Genomic DNA, 16223 nt, shown 5'->3' on the forward strand with positions numbered 1-16223 from the left:
CCATCTCCTGTACTATGTCTGCAGTCTCTGTCCATCTCCTGTACTATGTCTGCAATCTCTGACCATCTCCTGTACTATGTCTGCAGTCTCTGACCATCTCCTGTAATATGTCTGCAGTCTCTGACCATCTCCTGTAATATGTCTGCAGTCTCTGACCATCTCCTGTAATATGTCTGCAGTCTCTGACTATCTCCTGTAGTGTGTTTGCAGTCTTTAACCATCTTCCATGGCATGTCTGTAGTATCTGGCTATTTCCTTAGTTTGAAAATCGTAATATAAACAATGAAAACCATGTAAAAACAGGTTTTTATTTACCTAGAATCAAAACAAAATCTTACCTCTTGAGACAAGGCACACCTGAACTGAATTTTGTATAAATATATATATATATCTATATAGGTATGTGATAGAACTTTTTTATTTTCCACATGAACCAAATTTTGTTAAAAACTGCAACCAAAATGCTACCCAAATGTTAAAGCTGGAAGCTAGCATGCGTTGAGGTGGCTGCTTTGGAGCGGCAGGCGTGAAAGTGTGGCAGTCTTTAGGGCAAGGGACTGGTGGGGTGTAAGATTCCCCAGGCGAGAGAGGAGGATTCCACACCTCTGGCCAGCGCTGCCTTGGAGCTGATCCGCCTAATGCAGACACCAGCCAGGAAAGTGTCTCCCCTCATCCCTGTTTTTTGTTTTCCTGGCTGAGTGGAGAAATATTTGTTCTGATTACATGTAAACTTGCACCACAAAGACACACAAACACCTCCACCCCTCGGGTTCCTGGATTGGGTTGCAGATTGTGTGTTGTGGTTTAGCAGAGAAATTCGCACTTCAGCGCAATGGTGCAGGATGCCACAGTTAGCAGCTTTTAATGATTGTTATAGGGCAATGACATCTTTCCCATTCAAAGTTTAGCTGGCCACAAACCTTTTTTTTATTTATGAGCTGAACTCGGTACCGATTTCTTGTATCAGATGTCGTTGTCTCTGGCTGTGATAGACCTACCGAAATCAGTGGAGTTGTGAAAATGTAACCAGCAATTTTTAGAGTGAAAGTCAAGTAGTTTGTATCTCCTTCACTGTCTGTCTCTTGCAGCTTGGTATCTACAGTATATTTGTTAGTTTTCAGATAATGGCCCTGATTTATTAAAGTTCTCCAAGGCTGGAGAGAATACACTTTCATCAGTGAAGCTGGGTGATCCAGCAAACCTGGAATGGATCTAATCCAGAATTGAAAACATTTGCTAACAAATAGCAAAAACTTCTAGGAAATCCATTCCAGGTTTTCTGTATCATCCAGCTTCACTGGTGAAAGTGTTGGAGAGCTTTAATAAATGAGGCCCATTGTGAGAGTGAAACAATAATTATTTACCCAAGCAGCACTATCAGCACTGTCCATAGTACTGACTCCCCAATTACTTTTCATTGGGAGAGGGAAACAACACGATTTGGCTTCATTGTGATAGTTGGGTGGAACTGGATACCTTGCTGGGATACCTCACCAATGGTCAGCATGAGGGTCCTCAGTAATGTCAAACTAAATCAAACTTCAACTAAAGTGAACCCATCATCAAAGTTAAAGGTCCTGTTTAAAGCCATCATTCAGCTCTGCATCTATAGATATCATGAAGAAATGTATCTTCAGAGTTTATTACAGAGCCTCTGAAGTCTCCATTTTTTTCTTTTGAATCATAACCTGCCAGCACAAAGAAGGTGTAAACTCAGAGAAGATGTTTCTAAGTTATTAGAAACTAAATATGAATTGGAATCTTAGCTGTGATCTTCAAGAAGCACTAAGAACAAATTACAAAGCAGCTAGGATGATCAGTAGTGTTTCTTTTTGAAGCCCATTTACGGTTTGGTAGGAATATGTAAAATAACTCCATATTTATAGTCTTGGTATTGGTGTACTATGACAACAGCATAACCAAAGAAAATATTATTTGTGTGCCTCCCTATAGCTCGTTTTCTTTTTATTATTATTATTATTATTATTATTATTATTATTATTATTATTAATAATAATAATAATAATAATAATAAACAGGATTATTAAAGCGCCAACATATTACGCAGCGATGTACATCAAATAGGGGTAACAAATGACAGACAGTGACACCGGAGGAGGAGAGGACCCTGACCCAAGGAGCTTACAATCTAGGAGGTGGGGGAAGTAATACACAATAGGAGGGGAGGTTTGGAATGGTGAGAAGTAGTGAGGGTTTCAAAAGACAGAAGAAGATGGTAGGCAAGTTAGAAAAATGTAGTTTTGGGGGCTCTTTTAAACGAGCAGAAAATAGGAGCGAGCTGGATAGGATGAGGAAGACCATTCCAGAGAGTAGGGGCTGCATTAGAAAAGTCTTGGAGCCGTGTGTGTGACAAGGTCATTATAAGGACATTGGAGGAGCAAAGAGAGCGGCTAGAGGAGTATTTTTTTTACCAGGTCAGAAAGGTAAGTGGGACAAGAACTCAGTGCCAATGACATCCCTACCTTAACAACAAAATCTGCCCCCTGGGAGAAAACACCAGGCCTCTCTCCTTGGTAAAGGGATAGCAGCTGTCAGGGCTGAGGTCATGATATTGTAAAAAAAGTGAAGATTATTTCAGAAAGGGCACAAAAAACTATGTTATTTCTGACAGGTGGACAGAGGAGGGTTTTCTGCAAAAAAACCATATTTTACTTAACACCCCAGAATGCATAAATGTGAATTATGACACAAGGAAGCTTTCAAATGTCCAGCAAATACTCTTTAAAGTGACTTAGGCTGCATACACATGTTCAATAATTGTCACTAGAAACAATGTTTCCTGATCATTTCCAGTGACAAAAGAGTGACAGGTGAACGTACGAGTGCTGTACACACAGTGCTATTCCGTTCTATGAAGAGGGGGGGACGAGTGAGCAGCACCCCATTGTGCTCTTCTCCATTGACTTGTATTCGGTCATTCATAAATCTGTCAGGCGCTGTAAATAAGTGAAATGCTCACTTGAGACAAGCCCAACCGTTCGTGGCGAGAATCATTTGAGATGTGTACATAGCCTTAGTTGCAAAAAAAAGACAAAAAACTTACCCGTTATGCACCAATGCTCTTCACGTTTCCTAAACCAGTGTAGATCTGAAAGAGAGAAAGATCCGAATTACCTTCAGCAAGGCAAAAAAATATTGTAGAACTTCTATACATTTTTGGTTTTTCATTTTAACAATTGGTAAGCCCTCAACAGATTTCTGTCACTGGTAACAATCTTTTTGATGTTTTTGCTACAGACGATCACAACCCTTTGTTTCAGCAGACAATCATCTAGCATGTGTACATAGATTACCAGAAAGAGTAAACTCCATTACAGAATCATTTGTCACCACTAAATGATCATCGTTTATTGCTTTTGCTCAGTGCCAAAACTGGTGATAGCCCCCTGCTTCCTTCCCAGAATCCTCCAGGCTGTTCCTGGGTCTCCCTGATATTTGATGGTTATCATATCTACCAAGGGAACATAAAAGACTGATTGCAGCCTTCCCATGATAACAGTATCTATATCAATCCTTGGGGGGCTGGGAGGAGGAGGAGCGTGAATAACAAGCATGCACCTCCAGAGGTCAGATCTGTATTTACTTTAGGGCTACTGAGTGCTCCTTTCCTCTCCATACCACAAATTCTTGTATCATGCAGCATAGACATGGAGGAATGAGGCCTCTTATCTCTGCATTCTACCACTGACATAAAAGACCTCATAAGGCTGCCAGCCAGTTCTGTGATAACACGGATTCTGCTTGGTTCTCAATATGATTCACGGCTATGGAATGAAATGCGTAGGGCGCGCAAGCGGCCCAAATCACGGCTTAACGATTCATCAAGTCCCCCACCTTAAAACTTTTAAATACAGTTCATGAAAATAACTTGTATTCCTACGGGGTCATGTGTATAGACCCAGTGCTTATCATTCTGTAAACAATAACTGCACACAAATCAAAAATTTTGGTTTATTGACCCTTAATTCATTACAATGCGGTAAATAGATTTTATCCCAAAACACGCTGTGGCCAAATGTCTAATGTATATATGTATATCTGTGGGTGGATATGGCTAGCAACAGGTATTAGCTGATAAACGAAAACAGAGCAATAAATTACTGATCATTTGTGTTTGACTTTCTGCATTGGTATTGCTCTACATCAAGGGTTCTTAAGCAGGGCCCCAGGGGACCCTAGAGTCCCTCCAGAGGTCACTAGGGGTTCCCTGAGCCATGTGCAATTTCTGCCTCTTGGGTTAGCTTTAGTGACAGCAATGATCTACTTTCTTCCCAATGGTCAGTAATGTAATAAGAATTGACCACCCGGATAATATACTTTGAGCTGTGAATATAGCAAGTACAACAGGGGTTCCCTGAAGACCTGAAATTTATTTCAAGGGTTCTCCATGTTAAAAATGTCAAGTCTTCTCTACATCAATCTGCTGTTTAAGCAGAAATGGTGACTAACAATGAGCTTGTATTAATCACAGGAAGATTGTAAGTCCATGTAAAGTAATGCTGTATGAAACTAATTCCCCAGAACTGAATTCTGCCAGCTAGCATTGGGGACTTTATAATTCTCATTTAATCCCCTTTCTGTCCAAAATCAAGGTGACCCCTTAACAATAAATGAGAGCAAAGTCCCCTCACCCAAAGATTTTCATGTATTTTGGGGTAGGGGTGAGCTTTAAGAAGATTTAAACCTAATCACTTTAATTTACCATGTTAATGCAATTTCTTATGTTACTCTACAATATTTCAATGTTTTTACATTTCTTGTAATAGGGTAACATTGCTTTGTAATATCCAAGTTGTACTCCTGCATTCTTAGTAGCCATTATAATAAACATTATGCCACAATGGTGCACCATTGTCACCATTAGGAAGCCCTGAGATATGACTCCATCACTAGAGTACATATAAACAGAAAGCACCTAAAAACAGCCTCCAGGGGATCAGTTGCACTGATAGAATTTAAGGATTTCATATTTATTTCCAATTTATATATTTTTTTAAAAAGTTTAGGCTACACTGTACTTTAGCTGAATAAAATAGGGTTTATTTCTTCTATATCTGTTGAATATTTGCAATTGTTTCTCCAGAATCCACAAAACTTGAATATTTGTCTTCCAAACACAACAAAAAGTTGACACGTGTAACTAGATTTTTACTTGGAGATCTCCATTAACACAGTAGAAATATTTCCTGAATGGGTTGAAGATACCCAGAGACCTCAGATGCTTTGACCTCTGGATTTTAGCCGGATCAGTTGCTGACCCCTTGTCTGCGAACACTAGCAGACCATCACCAACAACCATGTGACCACCCAGTTTTATGAGAAAATTGAAGCCAATTAATGTTATATGCTCAAGGTATAAAAAATGTCTCACTGATCTATATCTTGTCCTCGCTAACGTTCTCCTATTTTTTACACAATATGATCCAGAACATCATTGCAGGCTTTTCCCTATATTCTTGTTCTGTTGACAGCTATGACATTTCCCCATACCTTTCTATTTCAGTGACAACATTCAAAGAGAAAGATACATTTCATCAATAGGGACAGCAATAAAAAAATATTCATTGCCTACCCAACTATAAAAGAGCTATTAGAAGACACAAAATATGGATGTTTTTGGGCAGCTGGTTGCTCATCCGAAGTCCAATGTCTTCATTATGCTTTGGCAGTTCACTGATTGATTTTACTTGTTGCCTGGAGCCCTCAATTCTTCTCTCCGCTGATTATAACACTAATTAGATATATTAGTCCCAGTAATTAGCTGGGGGCCCAGTGACAAGCTATGAACATCCCAGGATGGGGCATCTGGAAACAGGATTTGCACGTCCTACAAAAGCTTTGATGGTACTTATCATGGTGGGATTATAGAGCATTATGAATCCCTTATCTGAGGACAATGCACAGGATAAAGGACAGCTGAATGATGTTTGATGTCCTGGTGAAGATGGTTAATGTGTGGCTTCTGCTGATATACAGTAAGAGAAGTGATATGGGATGGGATCTTCCTATCTGCTGTCCAGACTGGCTGACTGAAGAGAAAATTACATCAGCTGTATCCAGACAACACCTCCCTAGTCCCTCTGAACAGGTGGGACACCTAGACACAACTAAGAAGAAAAGAGACCCTGTCTGTGTTGCTGATTATCAGAGGTTTTATAATATGCCATTGAAGGTTCCACAACTCTAGAAGCTATCTGTCCCTCTTTGGCCTATTCTGACTTTAATTACCCACAACTACTTTTATAAGGAAAAGGATATGGAGCCTTAAGCACATTGTGTAATAAAAAATGGCATACATTAAAGAAATACAAATATTTGTAAATATGTTACAACTCTGTGCTTCTGATCACCTGGTGCTTAGAATCTCCATCAGAAGGCCATGAGACAGCATGAAATTATAGGAGCATAACTATGAAACATAGTGTTGTCACCCTACACCAGGAAGTGTCTAGCCTACCTGCCAAGCCCACCTGCCTGCAATGGCTCCTTGTATTCAGATATCCTTATGCACACGTTCTTAGGAAGCTGTGGGTCCTAGCCTGTTAGTATAATGGACAATTAGGATTATAAGCACCTCAGTGGAAAGACCTAGTCCCGGACAATGCTGCTAGAAAATCACACCATATCAAAAATGGTGGAGGGATCTTTATATTCGTTATTTGTTTCAAAATAACTTGCTGTATAAAAGCCCTCCACCAATATGGCTGCCCCCACACAAAGACACAATGCAAGGAAATTTAGTTGCAAGGAGACAACCAGAAACCCTGACCAATCCTATACCCTCTGGTTGCCTTCTCCTGGGTACAACAATCAGATTAAGCTGGTTGTAAGCATTTATGAATGCTTGGATAGATCTTGCTAGCTCTCAATATTTTTGCAGCCAGGTGTTTTTTTTTTTTTTTTTGGAGTCCTTGGTTGATTGGTTAAGCAGTGCAAAAAAAAAAAAACAAAACAAAAAAACATTGTGTTACAATGGATATGGTAATGAAATATAATGGTGAAAACAATTGGGATACTAATCATAATATCAATCGAAAAAAATGTAAAATGCCTGGCAAAACACATTGCTTTGTCCTCACAGACATTGGATCATGGGTGTGATTTTGTTAACTCTAGGGGGAATGAGAGGTGATAATTCACCTATAAAACCCTTTTATTGTGCAAATCAACAAGGTTGGGTGTGCAGAATGAATACACATTACTTAGTTTACATAAGGATTTCCTGGAAAGAAATTAGTTAACTAAAAAATTACATTTGAAAAACACATTTAAAATTACTTTTAATTCACTCTTTCCAGCTTCCTCTTTTTCCTTTGCCAGAAAACTTGAAAAAATCCCACATTGGTCTTGTTTTCGGTTTTAATGGTTCTCCACTTCCTGTTTACTCTGACACAGAAAGGCTGAATGTACACTGTTGCAGCAATGTCTACATGAGCCTATCAGGGGTCCAATGATGGCTCTGTATTTCATTTCAGTTCAGTTTCTTCCTCCCACCTACATCAGCTTCACCATTACAATATATAGTGATATGGCAATATATATATATGTATATTGATTTGGCACTTCACCTTTTTCTGCATTAGCTGCAGCTAGTGCAGATGGGCAATTTTTAAAACCGTTGCCCAGTGTGTTATGCACTGTGCACAATTATTTTTAATGTATTTTTATGTTTGTCACAGTCACTGGTGTGGTATTTGTCTGCAACGTTTTTGATGGAGGGTGCTATTCCCTTATGGGCTAGCCCTGAAGTCTTGGAGAGTGCCTTGGCCTAACATCCAGGCGCTCTCCCTTAGTGGGAGTCTCTCTTCGGGAGAGCTCCCAGCTGAGTATCTGTTGGGACCTGCTTATGCGGTCCCACAGAGAAAAGGCCCCTCTCTGGCTTCGGCCAAGGGGGCATGTAAGTCCATCCCAGCTTCGGCTGGGTGGGCTCAGTACTCAGCCGTCGTCTGGAGCTTGGCTTCGGAGGGTCTAAGGAAAAGGGTGGCCCTTCCTCTTTAGAGGGAGGATCACAAATAGTACCCCAATGCACGTTTTTTGTGTGGTGTTTTTGCACTTACACTTTTTTACCGTACACGGGGTGTGTTTTAGCACGGATCGCGAGATTCGATAAAATAATAAAAAAAAAAATTACAATATATAGTATATTAGCTGGGGGCCAGCCCCTGTATTGTGACCCAACCATTCAGTTACCACCCAAGCTGGGTGGTTACTGCAAAATGCGGGGTGGTGCACCCAGCTAAAAGGGTCTGGGGAAATCACTGTACTATATTTCTTACTTTCACTTTGCTTCTGATTTTACTACTCTGCCACACTTTGGCTGCATCAATTTCTGTATCTCAATGTTAGGGTGGTGGGAATGACTTTTCTTGTCGTTGATGTAGCTGAGTGCTCTCTAATCTCTGACAACTGATAGTCAGTGTAATCCAGCCTTTCTCAACACTTTTAATATAGGAGAACCTTTGAAATAACTTTCAAGTCTTCAGGGACCCCTTCTATAATTACTATATCCACAGCTCACAGTTCATTAGTGTAGTGGTCAGTGGGAAGAATGCTTTTTATTGTACTTAAACTGACCGTAAAGGAACAAATTGCTCATTGTTTAAACTGGGTACACACATGCAATATTTGTCGTTGGAAAGGATCTTTCACAATCCTTTCCAATGACTAACGAATGCACGATGCATGAACAATGCTGTACATAGAATACCGTTCTTCTCTTTGGAGAGGGGAGGGCACCTTGCTGCATGCTATCCCCTTTTGCTTCCCTTACGATCGTTCGTTGTCCATCGTCCCCGCATCCACCAGGACGGTCGTTCTGACGATGGACGACGGGAGCTGTACACATGCCAGATTCTCATCCGATATCGGCCCTGAGACAATTATCGGATGAGAAACATTGCAAGTGTGTACATAGCCTTAGTAACCTCTGGAGGAACCCTGGTGAAAACATTGGGACCCATTGACTAGGAGTTGCTGAGGAACACTTCATAAGCGATCTACATAAATTTGTTTGGGTAATTTTTGTTCATTGTTAAACATATGTAGAAATGTGGAAGCATGCATGTGCAGTCTGTAGTCAGGTATTTCCATCCGCTTCTGACACTAAATTAAGCAATGGGGTGTGAAGAAGAGGTGCTGCTGTGGAGAGAGTATTAAAGTGCATCCAAATCCAGGGACAAAAATATATTAGGTTTATATATATGAACATATCATACCTTACCATAAGCGGTGGCTACATTTGTTGTTTTATTTTTCACCTACCAGTAACACCCTTTCTCTCTATTCTTGGCTGACAACACTTTCTCACTGTAGTGCATGTAGGAGCAGCATTGTCACCCCAGGACAGGAAGTGTGGTTGGGTGACAGAACTCCTCCACTTCTTACATGGGGGTGTTCTGCAGTACTTCAAACAAATATAATAAAACCTTATAAATACACTAGCATACCCAGAGCAAAGTGACTGCATTATAACAACCAGATAGTGATAAATAAATGTGGGTGCGAGGATGACTTATCTTCCCCTTCACACACTCCCATGTTGTATTATTAGTCTGTAGATACTTCCTGTGCATGAGTCTCCATCCACTGTAAGCGGCACCCGATACCCCTGTAAAACCACATTAAAAAGCTAAAAAAAATATTAACAGCCGCGTGGTTTTCCGCTATGAACACAGCACCACCAGCCTGCAAACTGCACAACCGCTAACTGAAAATAATTCAAAGCATTTTTTTATTAAATGATCCTTTAATAACTACAGATTTTGAGGTATTTTAAGCCAGTGTCCCAAGTAACTGATAACCCTGGATGATGCCTGAACAAAGATGGCTCTGTTCTTCCATCAGATAAAGGCTTTGTGTAGGTCGGATTTATTCGGTCAGGTGGGGGTTGGGACCCTCCATAAATATACATTTTGGGGGATTCCTGGTAATAGGATCCCTTCTCTTTTAGCCAGTCCTCATTTCCCAGAAATACTTGTCTGCTGTCAGTCAATCCCCATGTGTTGGTGTTTAGATGAAAACAGACAGAAAGTTGTGTGAAGGGTAATGGACGATACTCACCCCTGCTGCAGATGTCAATGTAGTATCTGCTGCCTACTGAATGCACTCAGTAAATAAACATTTTGGTGATGAATCTCAGCTCAAATTACTAAGAAAGCCGTTAAAGTCAGCACAAATATCTCTACCTGGGTCACACATTGAGGCCGGCTAATGAACAGTTCTAAAAAACAGAAGGTTTCTGCAAATCTCACTCCCATTATAAATCCCAAAATGAAAATACCTTGCAAGTCTTTTCTTCTTCTCCCTTTGCTGGTTATCTGTTATAAACTGCATACCAGTGGTTCAGGGTTATTTGTCGTCAGCAACATTTCCTTACAAAGTTCTTATATTTCTTTTATCAAACTTTTTTTTTATGAACTACAATTTTCTCCTGTAAATACTGTTTGTTTGTTCTGGTGGTTCATGGTCTTCAGCATTCCTCTCTTAGGATGGCATATCCTACCATGCATGCCACCTTCTGTTGGGTCCAGGTTACATATCTCTAAAGGCTTCAGGACATTCTAAACATCACCTACCTATCATACACAGCAGTGGGCCTGATTTGTTAAGACTCTCCATGAATGGAGAAGATAGATTATCATGGGAGTACTGGCCTGTTCCAGCAAACCTGAAATGAATCTGGTCCAGAGTTGAAAACATTTGACAACTAATATCATAGTGATTTTTAACAAATCCATTCCACCGGGACCACCTAGGTTCTCCCATGATAGTCTGTCTTCTCTAGTCTTTAATAAATCAGGCCCATGTGTCACCTAGAATGATGGCTAATACAATAAGCAAGAGACAGGTAGCTCCCAAAACCAAGATGGCAGCACAGGGTGAAGTGTGCAGCTGTAGAGTTAGCAGGAATTGTTGGGCATATATGGGCTCACATGGTTCCAAAACCTCCTAACTCGGCCAATGCAGTCTTAAAAAAGTTCAAAATAAATTTGCCAGTTCGCTGGGATGTATGCATCCTGATAGTATTAATATTACACAGTATTTATACAGTGCCAACATATTACGCAGCGCTGTACAAAGTCCATAGTCATGTCACTAGCTGTCCCTCAAAGGGGCTCACAATCTAATGCCCCTACCATAGTCATATGTCTTTAATACAGCCTAAGGGCAAATTTGAGGGGAAGCCAATTAATCTAATTTTAGAATTTGGGAGGAAACCCACGTAAACTTCATACAGATAATGTCCTATTATTGCAAAGGCCAGAGTGCCAATCTCAGTCACCGAGTCACCGTGCTGCCCCAACATAGTACTAACACAATAAAGAGACCCTGTCACTCGGAATATAATAATGCAGCACATCGGAACACAATCTCCTCCTTTCCTTTGTTTTAGGGAGATTTGCCTTCACTTCTTTTCTTGAGTCACAGCATAGAAGTGACGGGAGATCTCTCCAAAGTAAGGGAAGATTGAAGATTGATTTATAGTCAGTTTGATGAAATGATTGAATGGACTGCTTGATCTATTGGGGATGTCAACCTGTCTATGGCCAGCTTTATCACTTTCTATTACGATATCTAACAAATATTTGTAAAACAAATGAAAGACATCCTTTCAAAATACTTTGTGTACCAAAATAAATATGACTTGACTATCACTTTATTGGGTTTAATTGGGTTTAAAATGCCAATTTTTTTTTTTAAACTGGATGGGAAGAAGCTGAAGGTGGGTGGCAGCCCCTGTACTGTGACTTAACTTTTCAGCAACCACCAAAAAAACGAGTTTTTGAACAGTGCGGGGAGGTGCACCCAGCCTAAAGGGGCTAGGGAGAACACTGATTCAGGTATTGATTACCAAATCCCGAGAAAACCCGACATTTCTCATATACACAGGTCAATACACATGCACATGTTTGTGGCATAATCTAAGAACAATCACCTGAATGCCATTCCATGTCTAGGAGTAGCATGTAGCTCATGTAACACACATATCTGCAGATTAATGTCCTTTGCATATTAATACAAGGTGAGCAAATGTCTAATAATGGGCTTGTGGCTCCCATCTTTGTGTATTCACTTAGCACAAGGTGCTGTGTCACCTCAGACAGACTTGTGTATTGGGGAGGGTCTTCATTAACTGTGCATCCCCAGGCTATATATTTTAGGTGTTTGGCTTGACAAGTGACTGCCTAATTAGATTATTCAAAGCCACTTTAACATTCACATTGGAGACGTGTCCACAAACAACTTTATCATAGTAAATAGGGCACAGCAAACACTCAATGTAGCAAGGGAACACTCCATGTAGCAGGGGGCTATGGGAAGAGGTACAGGCCTGGCTGCCATGATGATTCCGTCTTGACGTCTCCTCTCCTTTGTAACCCTTAAAGATCAGTAACGGACATTTAACACTTCTATAGAGACACCATGGGGCTGATTTATTAAATGTCCAATGTGCATTTCTTTTTCTTCCCACATTTATCTTTCTATCTGTGACTGAAAAGTAAAACTAACCTGTTTACATGAAGGAGGAAGAGCTAATAATAGAAAAGTCAAATACCTTCACCTCCGGGGTGACTCACAACAAAAACAGCCCAATCCTCATAATCCCCCGAGCTCCTCTACAAAGCTGAAAGTTTCTTGAACACATTAATCCAGTGCTAAATATCCTTGTCTGAGTCACAAAGAGCCCAGTAGGTGATCTAGTAAAAATCAGCCTCACCGTCCTTCCATCACCCAACTTCTGGAATGCAGTTTGATTATTGTATTATGACGTGTCTGCTATTATATAACTGATCCCTATTTACTGGAAATCTACACTTTGTCACAATGCAAATAGGAGGTGCAATGGTCAAGATACGCTGATTGTATATTTGCCTTTAGATTTACCATAAATGATAGTTTAGAGGCCTGATTGGATGTTTCTCATGTTACATAGCTATGGAGATTGTAGAATCAGATCACATATATTACTCATCACATGCAAATCTTTATAAATTTTATATTGCTCGGCGTCACTAACATTGCCACAAGAAGCGTTTAATGGTGATAATGTGTTAACACTGGAATATCTGTTACAGATAATCATTACTCCTGCACTATCCCGCTATGGCATGCTCTGCTTCAAAAGAAACCTGTAAGGGTAGATATAGCAGTTGATACCCCCAGCTTGTTAAATGTGCAGGTTCTGGGGTTCCAGTCATCCCTTTTCTACCATTAACATTACTGATCAGGAACATACGTGGGGCAAATGTTGCAAAATGCCTATACTCTGACAATGCATGCTTGTCCTTGGTCAGAGAATGAAGGACTAGGATGACAGCTCCAGTACATTTTTAAAGAAACCAGCATTAACAGATTTTATATATGTTTTTTTCTAAACGTTGCCTGCAAAATTGAGCTTTCCTGTGGGCTAAATTGGCTAAATCAACACTGCCAATTAAGGTCTACAACAGGAATAGTCTGGAATTTTCTAGAATTGGAATTGCCTACAAGTCCGGCAATGGACAGCATAGGAGGTATATGGATAAAATCAGAAAATATATTCTAGCAATTGGTTAACTTGTCCTATCCGGACTGAACAGGAAGTTATTTACCTGATTTCTCTTTTATATATTTGTATCCATGCTTCCATTGCTAAATTATTAGTGGTGCAAAAACCAATTGGAGCTTTCTAAACAAACTCTCCATCTGCACTGAGCTCCAGATAATGCAAAGTGTCAATTCTCTCTCTTCCAGTTTCTCAATGTTTTGCTATAACTATCCTAGATTGTAAGCTCTTCAGGGCAGGGTCCTCTCCTCCTCCTGTGTCACTGTCTGTATCTGGATGTCATTTGCAACCCCTATTTAATGTACAGCGCTGCGTAATATGTTGGCACTATATAAATCCTGTTTATTAATAATAAAAATAATATTAATAATCATAACACATTCTCAGATTCAGCACATGTGGACAAATGTATTACCCTGATGATTTCCCCCCACCTCTTAGATTGTAAGCTCTTTTGGTCAGGGTCCTCTCCTCCTCCTGTTTGTATGTCTGTCATTTGAAATCCCTATTTATTGTACAGTGCTGTGTAATATTTACAAATTATACAATTTATTATTATTATTATTATTATTATTATTAATAATAATAATAATAATAATAATCTACCCTGCTAGTTTCCTATGGCCAGGTATGGGTACTATTACTCATCTATGTTAGACAATTGTTAATTCTCCTGTGTATGGGTAACATAAAGCATAATTGCAATTATTGCCACCCAAGAAATTATTACCAACCCCTAGCATTTGCAGGGAGTGTATGTGTTTAATAAAGAACTGACTCCCATCAAATATAGATTTAAAAATATATGGTGCATGGTTTGCTTTTTTAGAGAAATTATCTGTCTTACTTTTGCATTTATTAATAATAATAATAATAATAAAAAACAGGATTTATATAGCGCCAACATATTACGCAGCGCTGTGCTGTACATTCAATAGGGGTTGCAAATGACAGACAGATGCAGACAGAAGGAGGAGAGGACCCTGGCCTGAAGAGCTTACAATCTAGAAGGCAGGGGAAGTAATGCACAATAGGAGGGGAGATATATAGGGGGGGGGGGGGGGGGGAAGTAGTGATATGGATTCAAAAGAGAGAAGAAGGTGGGTAGGCAAGTTTGAAAAAATCGCTCTTTTAAATGAGCAGAAAGTAGGAGCAAGCATTGTTATTATCAAAAAAAGTTCTATGTTTTTTCTTTTTGTAATCATGAAGTTCTTGCAGCCTGAATTCAGTTCAGCCTCATTGAGTGTCAGTACAATTAGCCCCCCAGCATGGCCACAGCCAACCCTCTTTGATCTTCATTCTAATAATAACCCCCCAACCAATAAGGATCAGGAGGTGTGGCTGTAGGGATCAGAATCCCATTCATCTCCTCTGTCTTTCCCAGTGAGTCAGTAGCTGTCCCAGTAGTAGGGAATTCCTATAGACTTCCCAGCAGCCCAGCCTGAGAACTCCAGTGTTGGATATCATTTTCTACCCCGTGGAATGGCCTTTTAAATCCCCAGGAGCAAGATGAAGGTGACTGTAAGTATTCTGCTCTTTTCTGCAGCTTTGCACTTTTTAGAACTTTGCAACAGATTTGTTTTACTTTGTATCTGAGGTTTGTTTTACTGTATGTCTGGGATTGTTACCTGTATTGTGGTTTGGGATCAGCAAATACTGTTTTTATAGGTGTGTTTATTCAGATTGTCCTGAAACATCTGTTCATGGAGCTGAAAAAAATAGAATATGATGAATATGATGGTTTTTGTGCATTCTAATGCAGTTTGCTTCATTGCAAAGAGCTACATGGAGCTTTAGGAAAAAACAAAACAAAAAAAACAAAACAGTGCCAAGCGCTGCAACAATGCATTGCTAGCACACATACATTATGCATTCCAGTGCAACAGGCAATGTGTGAATGAGCCCTAAGGGTCCAAGTGACATTGGGAATGGATTTCACTGTAAATTGAAATTTTGGACATTTTCTAGCTGTGAGTCTTGCTTTCCATAGTAAATGTTTTGTTTCATCTAAATCAGTAATGTTTTTTTTGTTTTTACTATTTTATGTTGTACAGCACATATGTAATTCATATTTTTATCTAGGATTCACACATCTTTCATCCAAGGTGGAGTGTGAATCTTGGAAAAAACACTGATAAAAGTTGGAAGTGATTTTGTACTTTTTTGTATAACTATTGATATGAATTGGAATATATTAAATTGGTGAAAATGGATGTATTGAGAATATTTTATAAAGCAGAGATATTCTTTCAGAAGCAAACTAGTGATGTAGCATTGGGCAACAAGTGTTGTACCACTGCAACTTATCCATTGTATTGGGTATGGAGTAACTCCAACATGCCCAATTGTTTTCATAGTGTATACTGCAGTTTGGAATCTTGTCTTAGCCATATGCAGTTTAAAATAGTTTTTTAATTAGTTGTAATATTTCTGGTGATCCCGACCCTAGCAGTAGCAGCCTGACAACACTAAGCTGCTGTTTAGCAATTGGAATAGCGTTGTCTCCTCCTGTGGGAGTTCCCTTACTTGTCTGCTTATCTAAATAAAACTAAGAATTATGTTCCAAGCCTTCATTTTACACAAACATCAAAGCATTGTTGGGAGTAACACTCATGGGAACTAAAATCTTGCATAGTTGCCTGGAATTGTAGTGGTG

The 16223-nt window shown here is 39.7% G+C and overlaps 2 protein-coding genes across 4 annotated transcripts in view; one reads left to right on the forward strand and one right to left on the reverse strand.

The window, feature by feature from the left end:
• Positions 1-3091, reverse strand: part of AURKA (aurora kinase A) — a 28660-nt gene extending 25569 nt beyond the window's left edge. The window contains exon 1 of the mRNA XM_072414214.1: positions 3065-3091. The gene's annotated coding sequence lies outside the window, so the exon portion shown is untranslated. The remainder of the gene's footprint in view (positions 1-3064) is intronic.
• The window catches only part of CASS4 (Cas scaffold protein family member 4), a 41393-nt gene that overhangs the window by 4917 nt on the left and 20253 nt on the right, over positions 1-16223 (forward strand). Inside the window, exon 1 of one of the 3 annotated variants that reach the window (XM_072414209.1) lies at positions 14923-15088. The exons of the other annotated variants lie outside the window; for them this stretch is intronic. Within the exon in view, the coding sequence (XP_072270310.1) occupies positions 15077-15088 (12 nt within the window). The 5' untranslated portion in view covers positions 14923-15076. Of the gene's footprint in view, positions 1-14922; positions 15089-16223 lie in introns of those variants that run through there. 3 annotated transcript variants of the gene reach the window in all.

The sequence above is a fragment of the Pyxicephalus adspersus genome, chromosome 6, assembly GCF_032062135.1.
Source record: "Pyxicephalus adspersus chromosome 6, UCB_Pads_2.0, whole genome shotgun sequence".
Classification (NCBI taxonomy): Eukaryota; Metazoa; Chordata; class Amphibia; order Anura; family Pyxicephalidae; genus Pyxicephalus; species Pyxicephalus adspersus.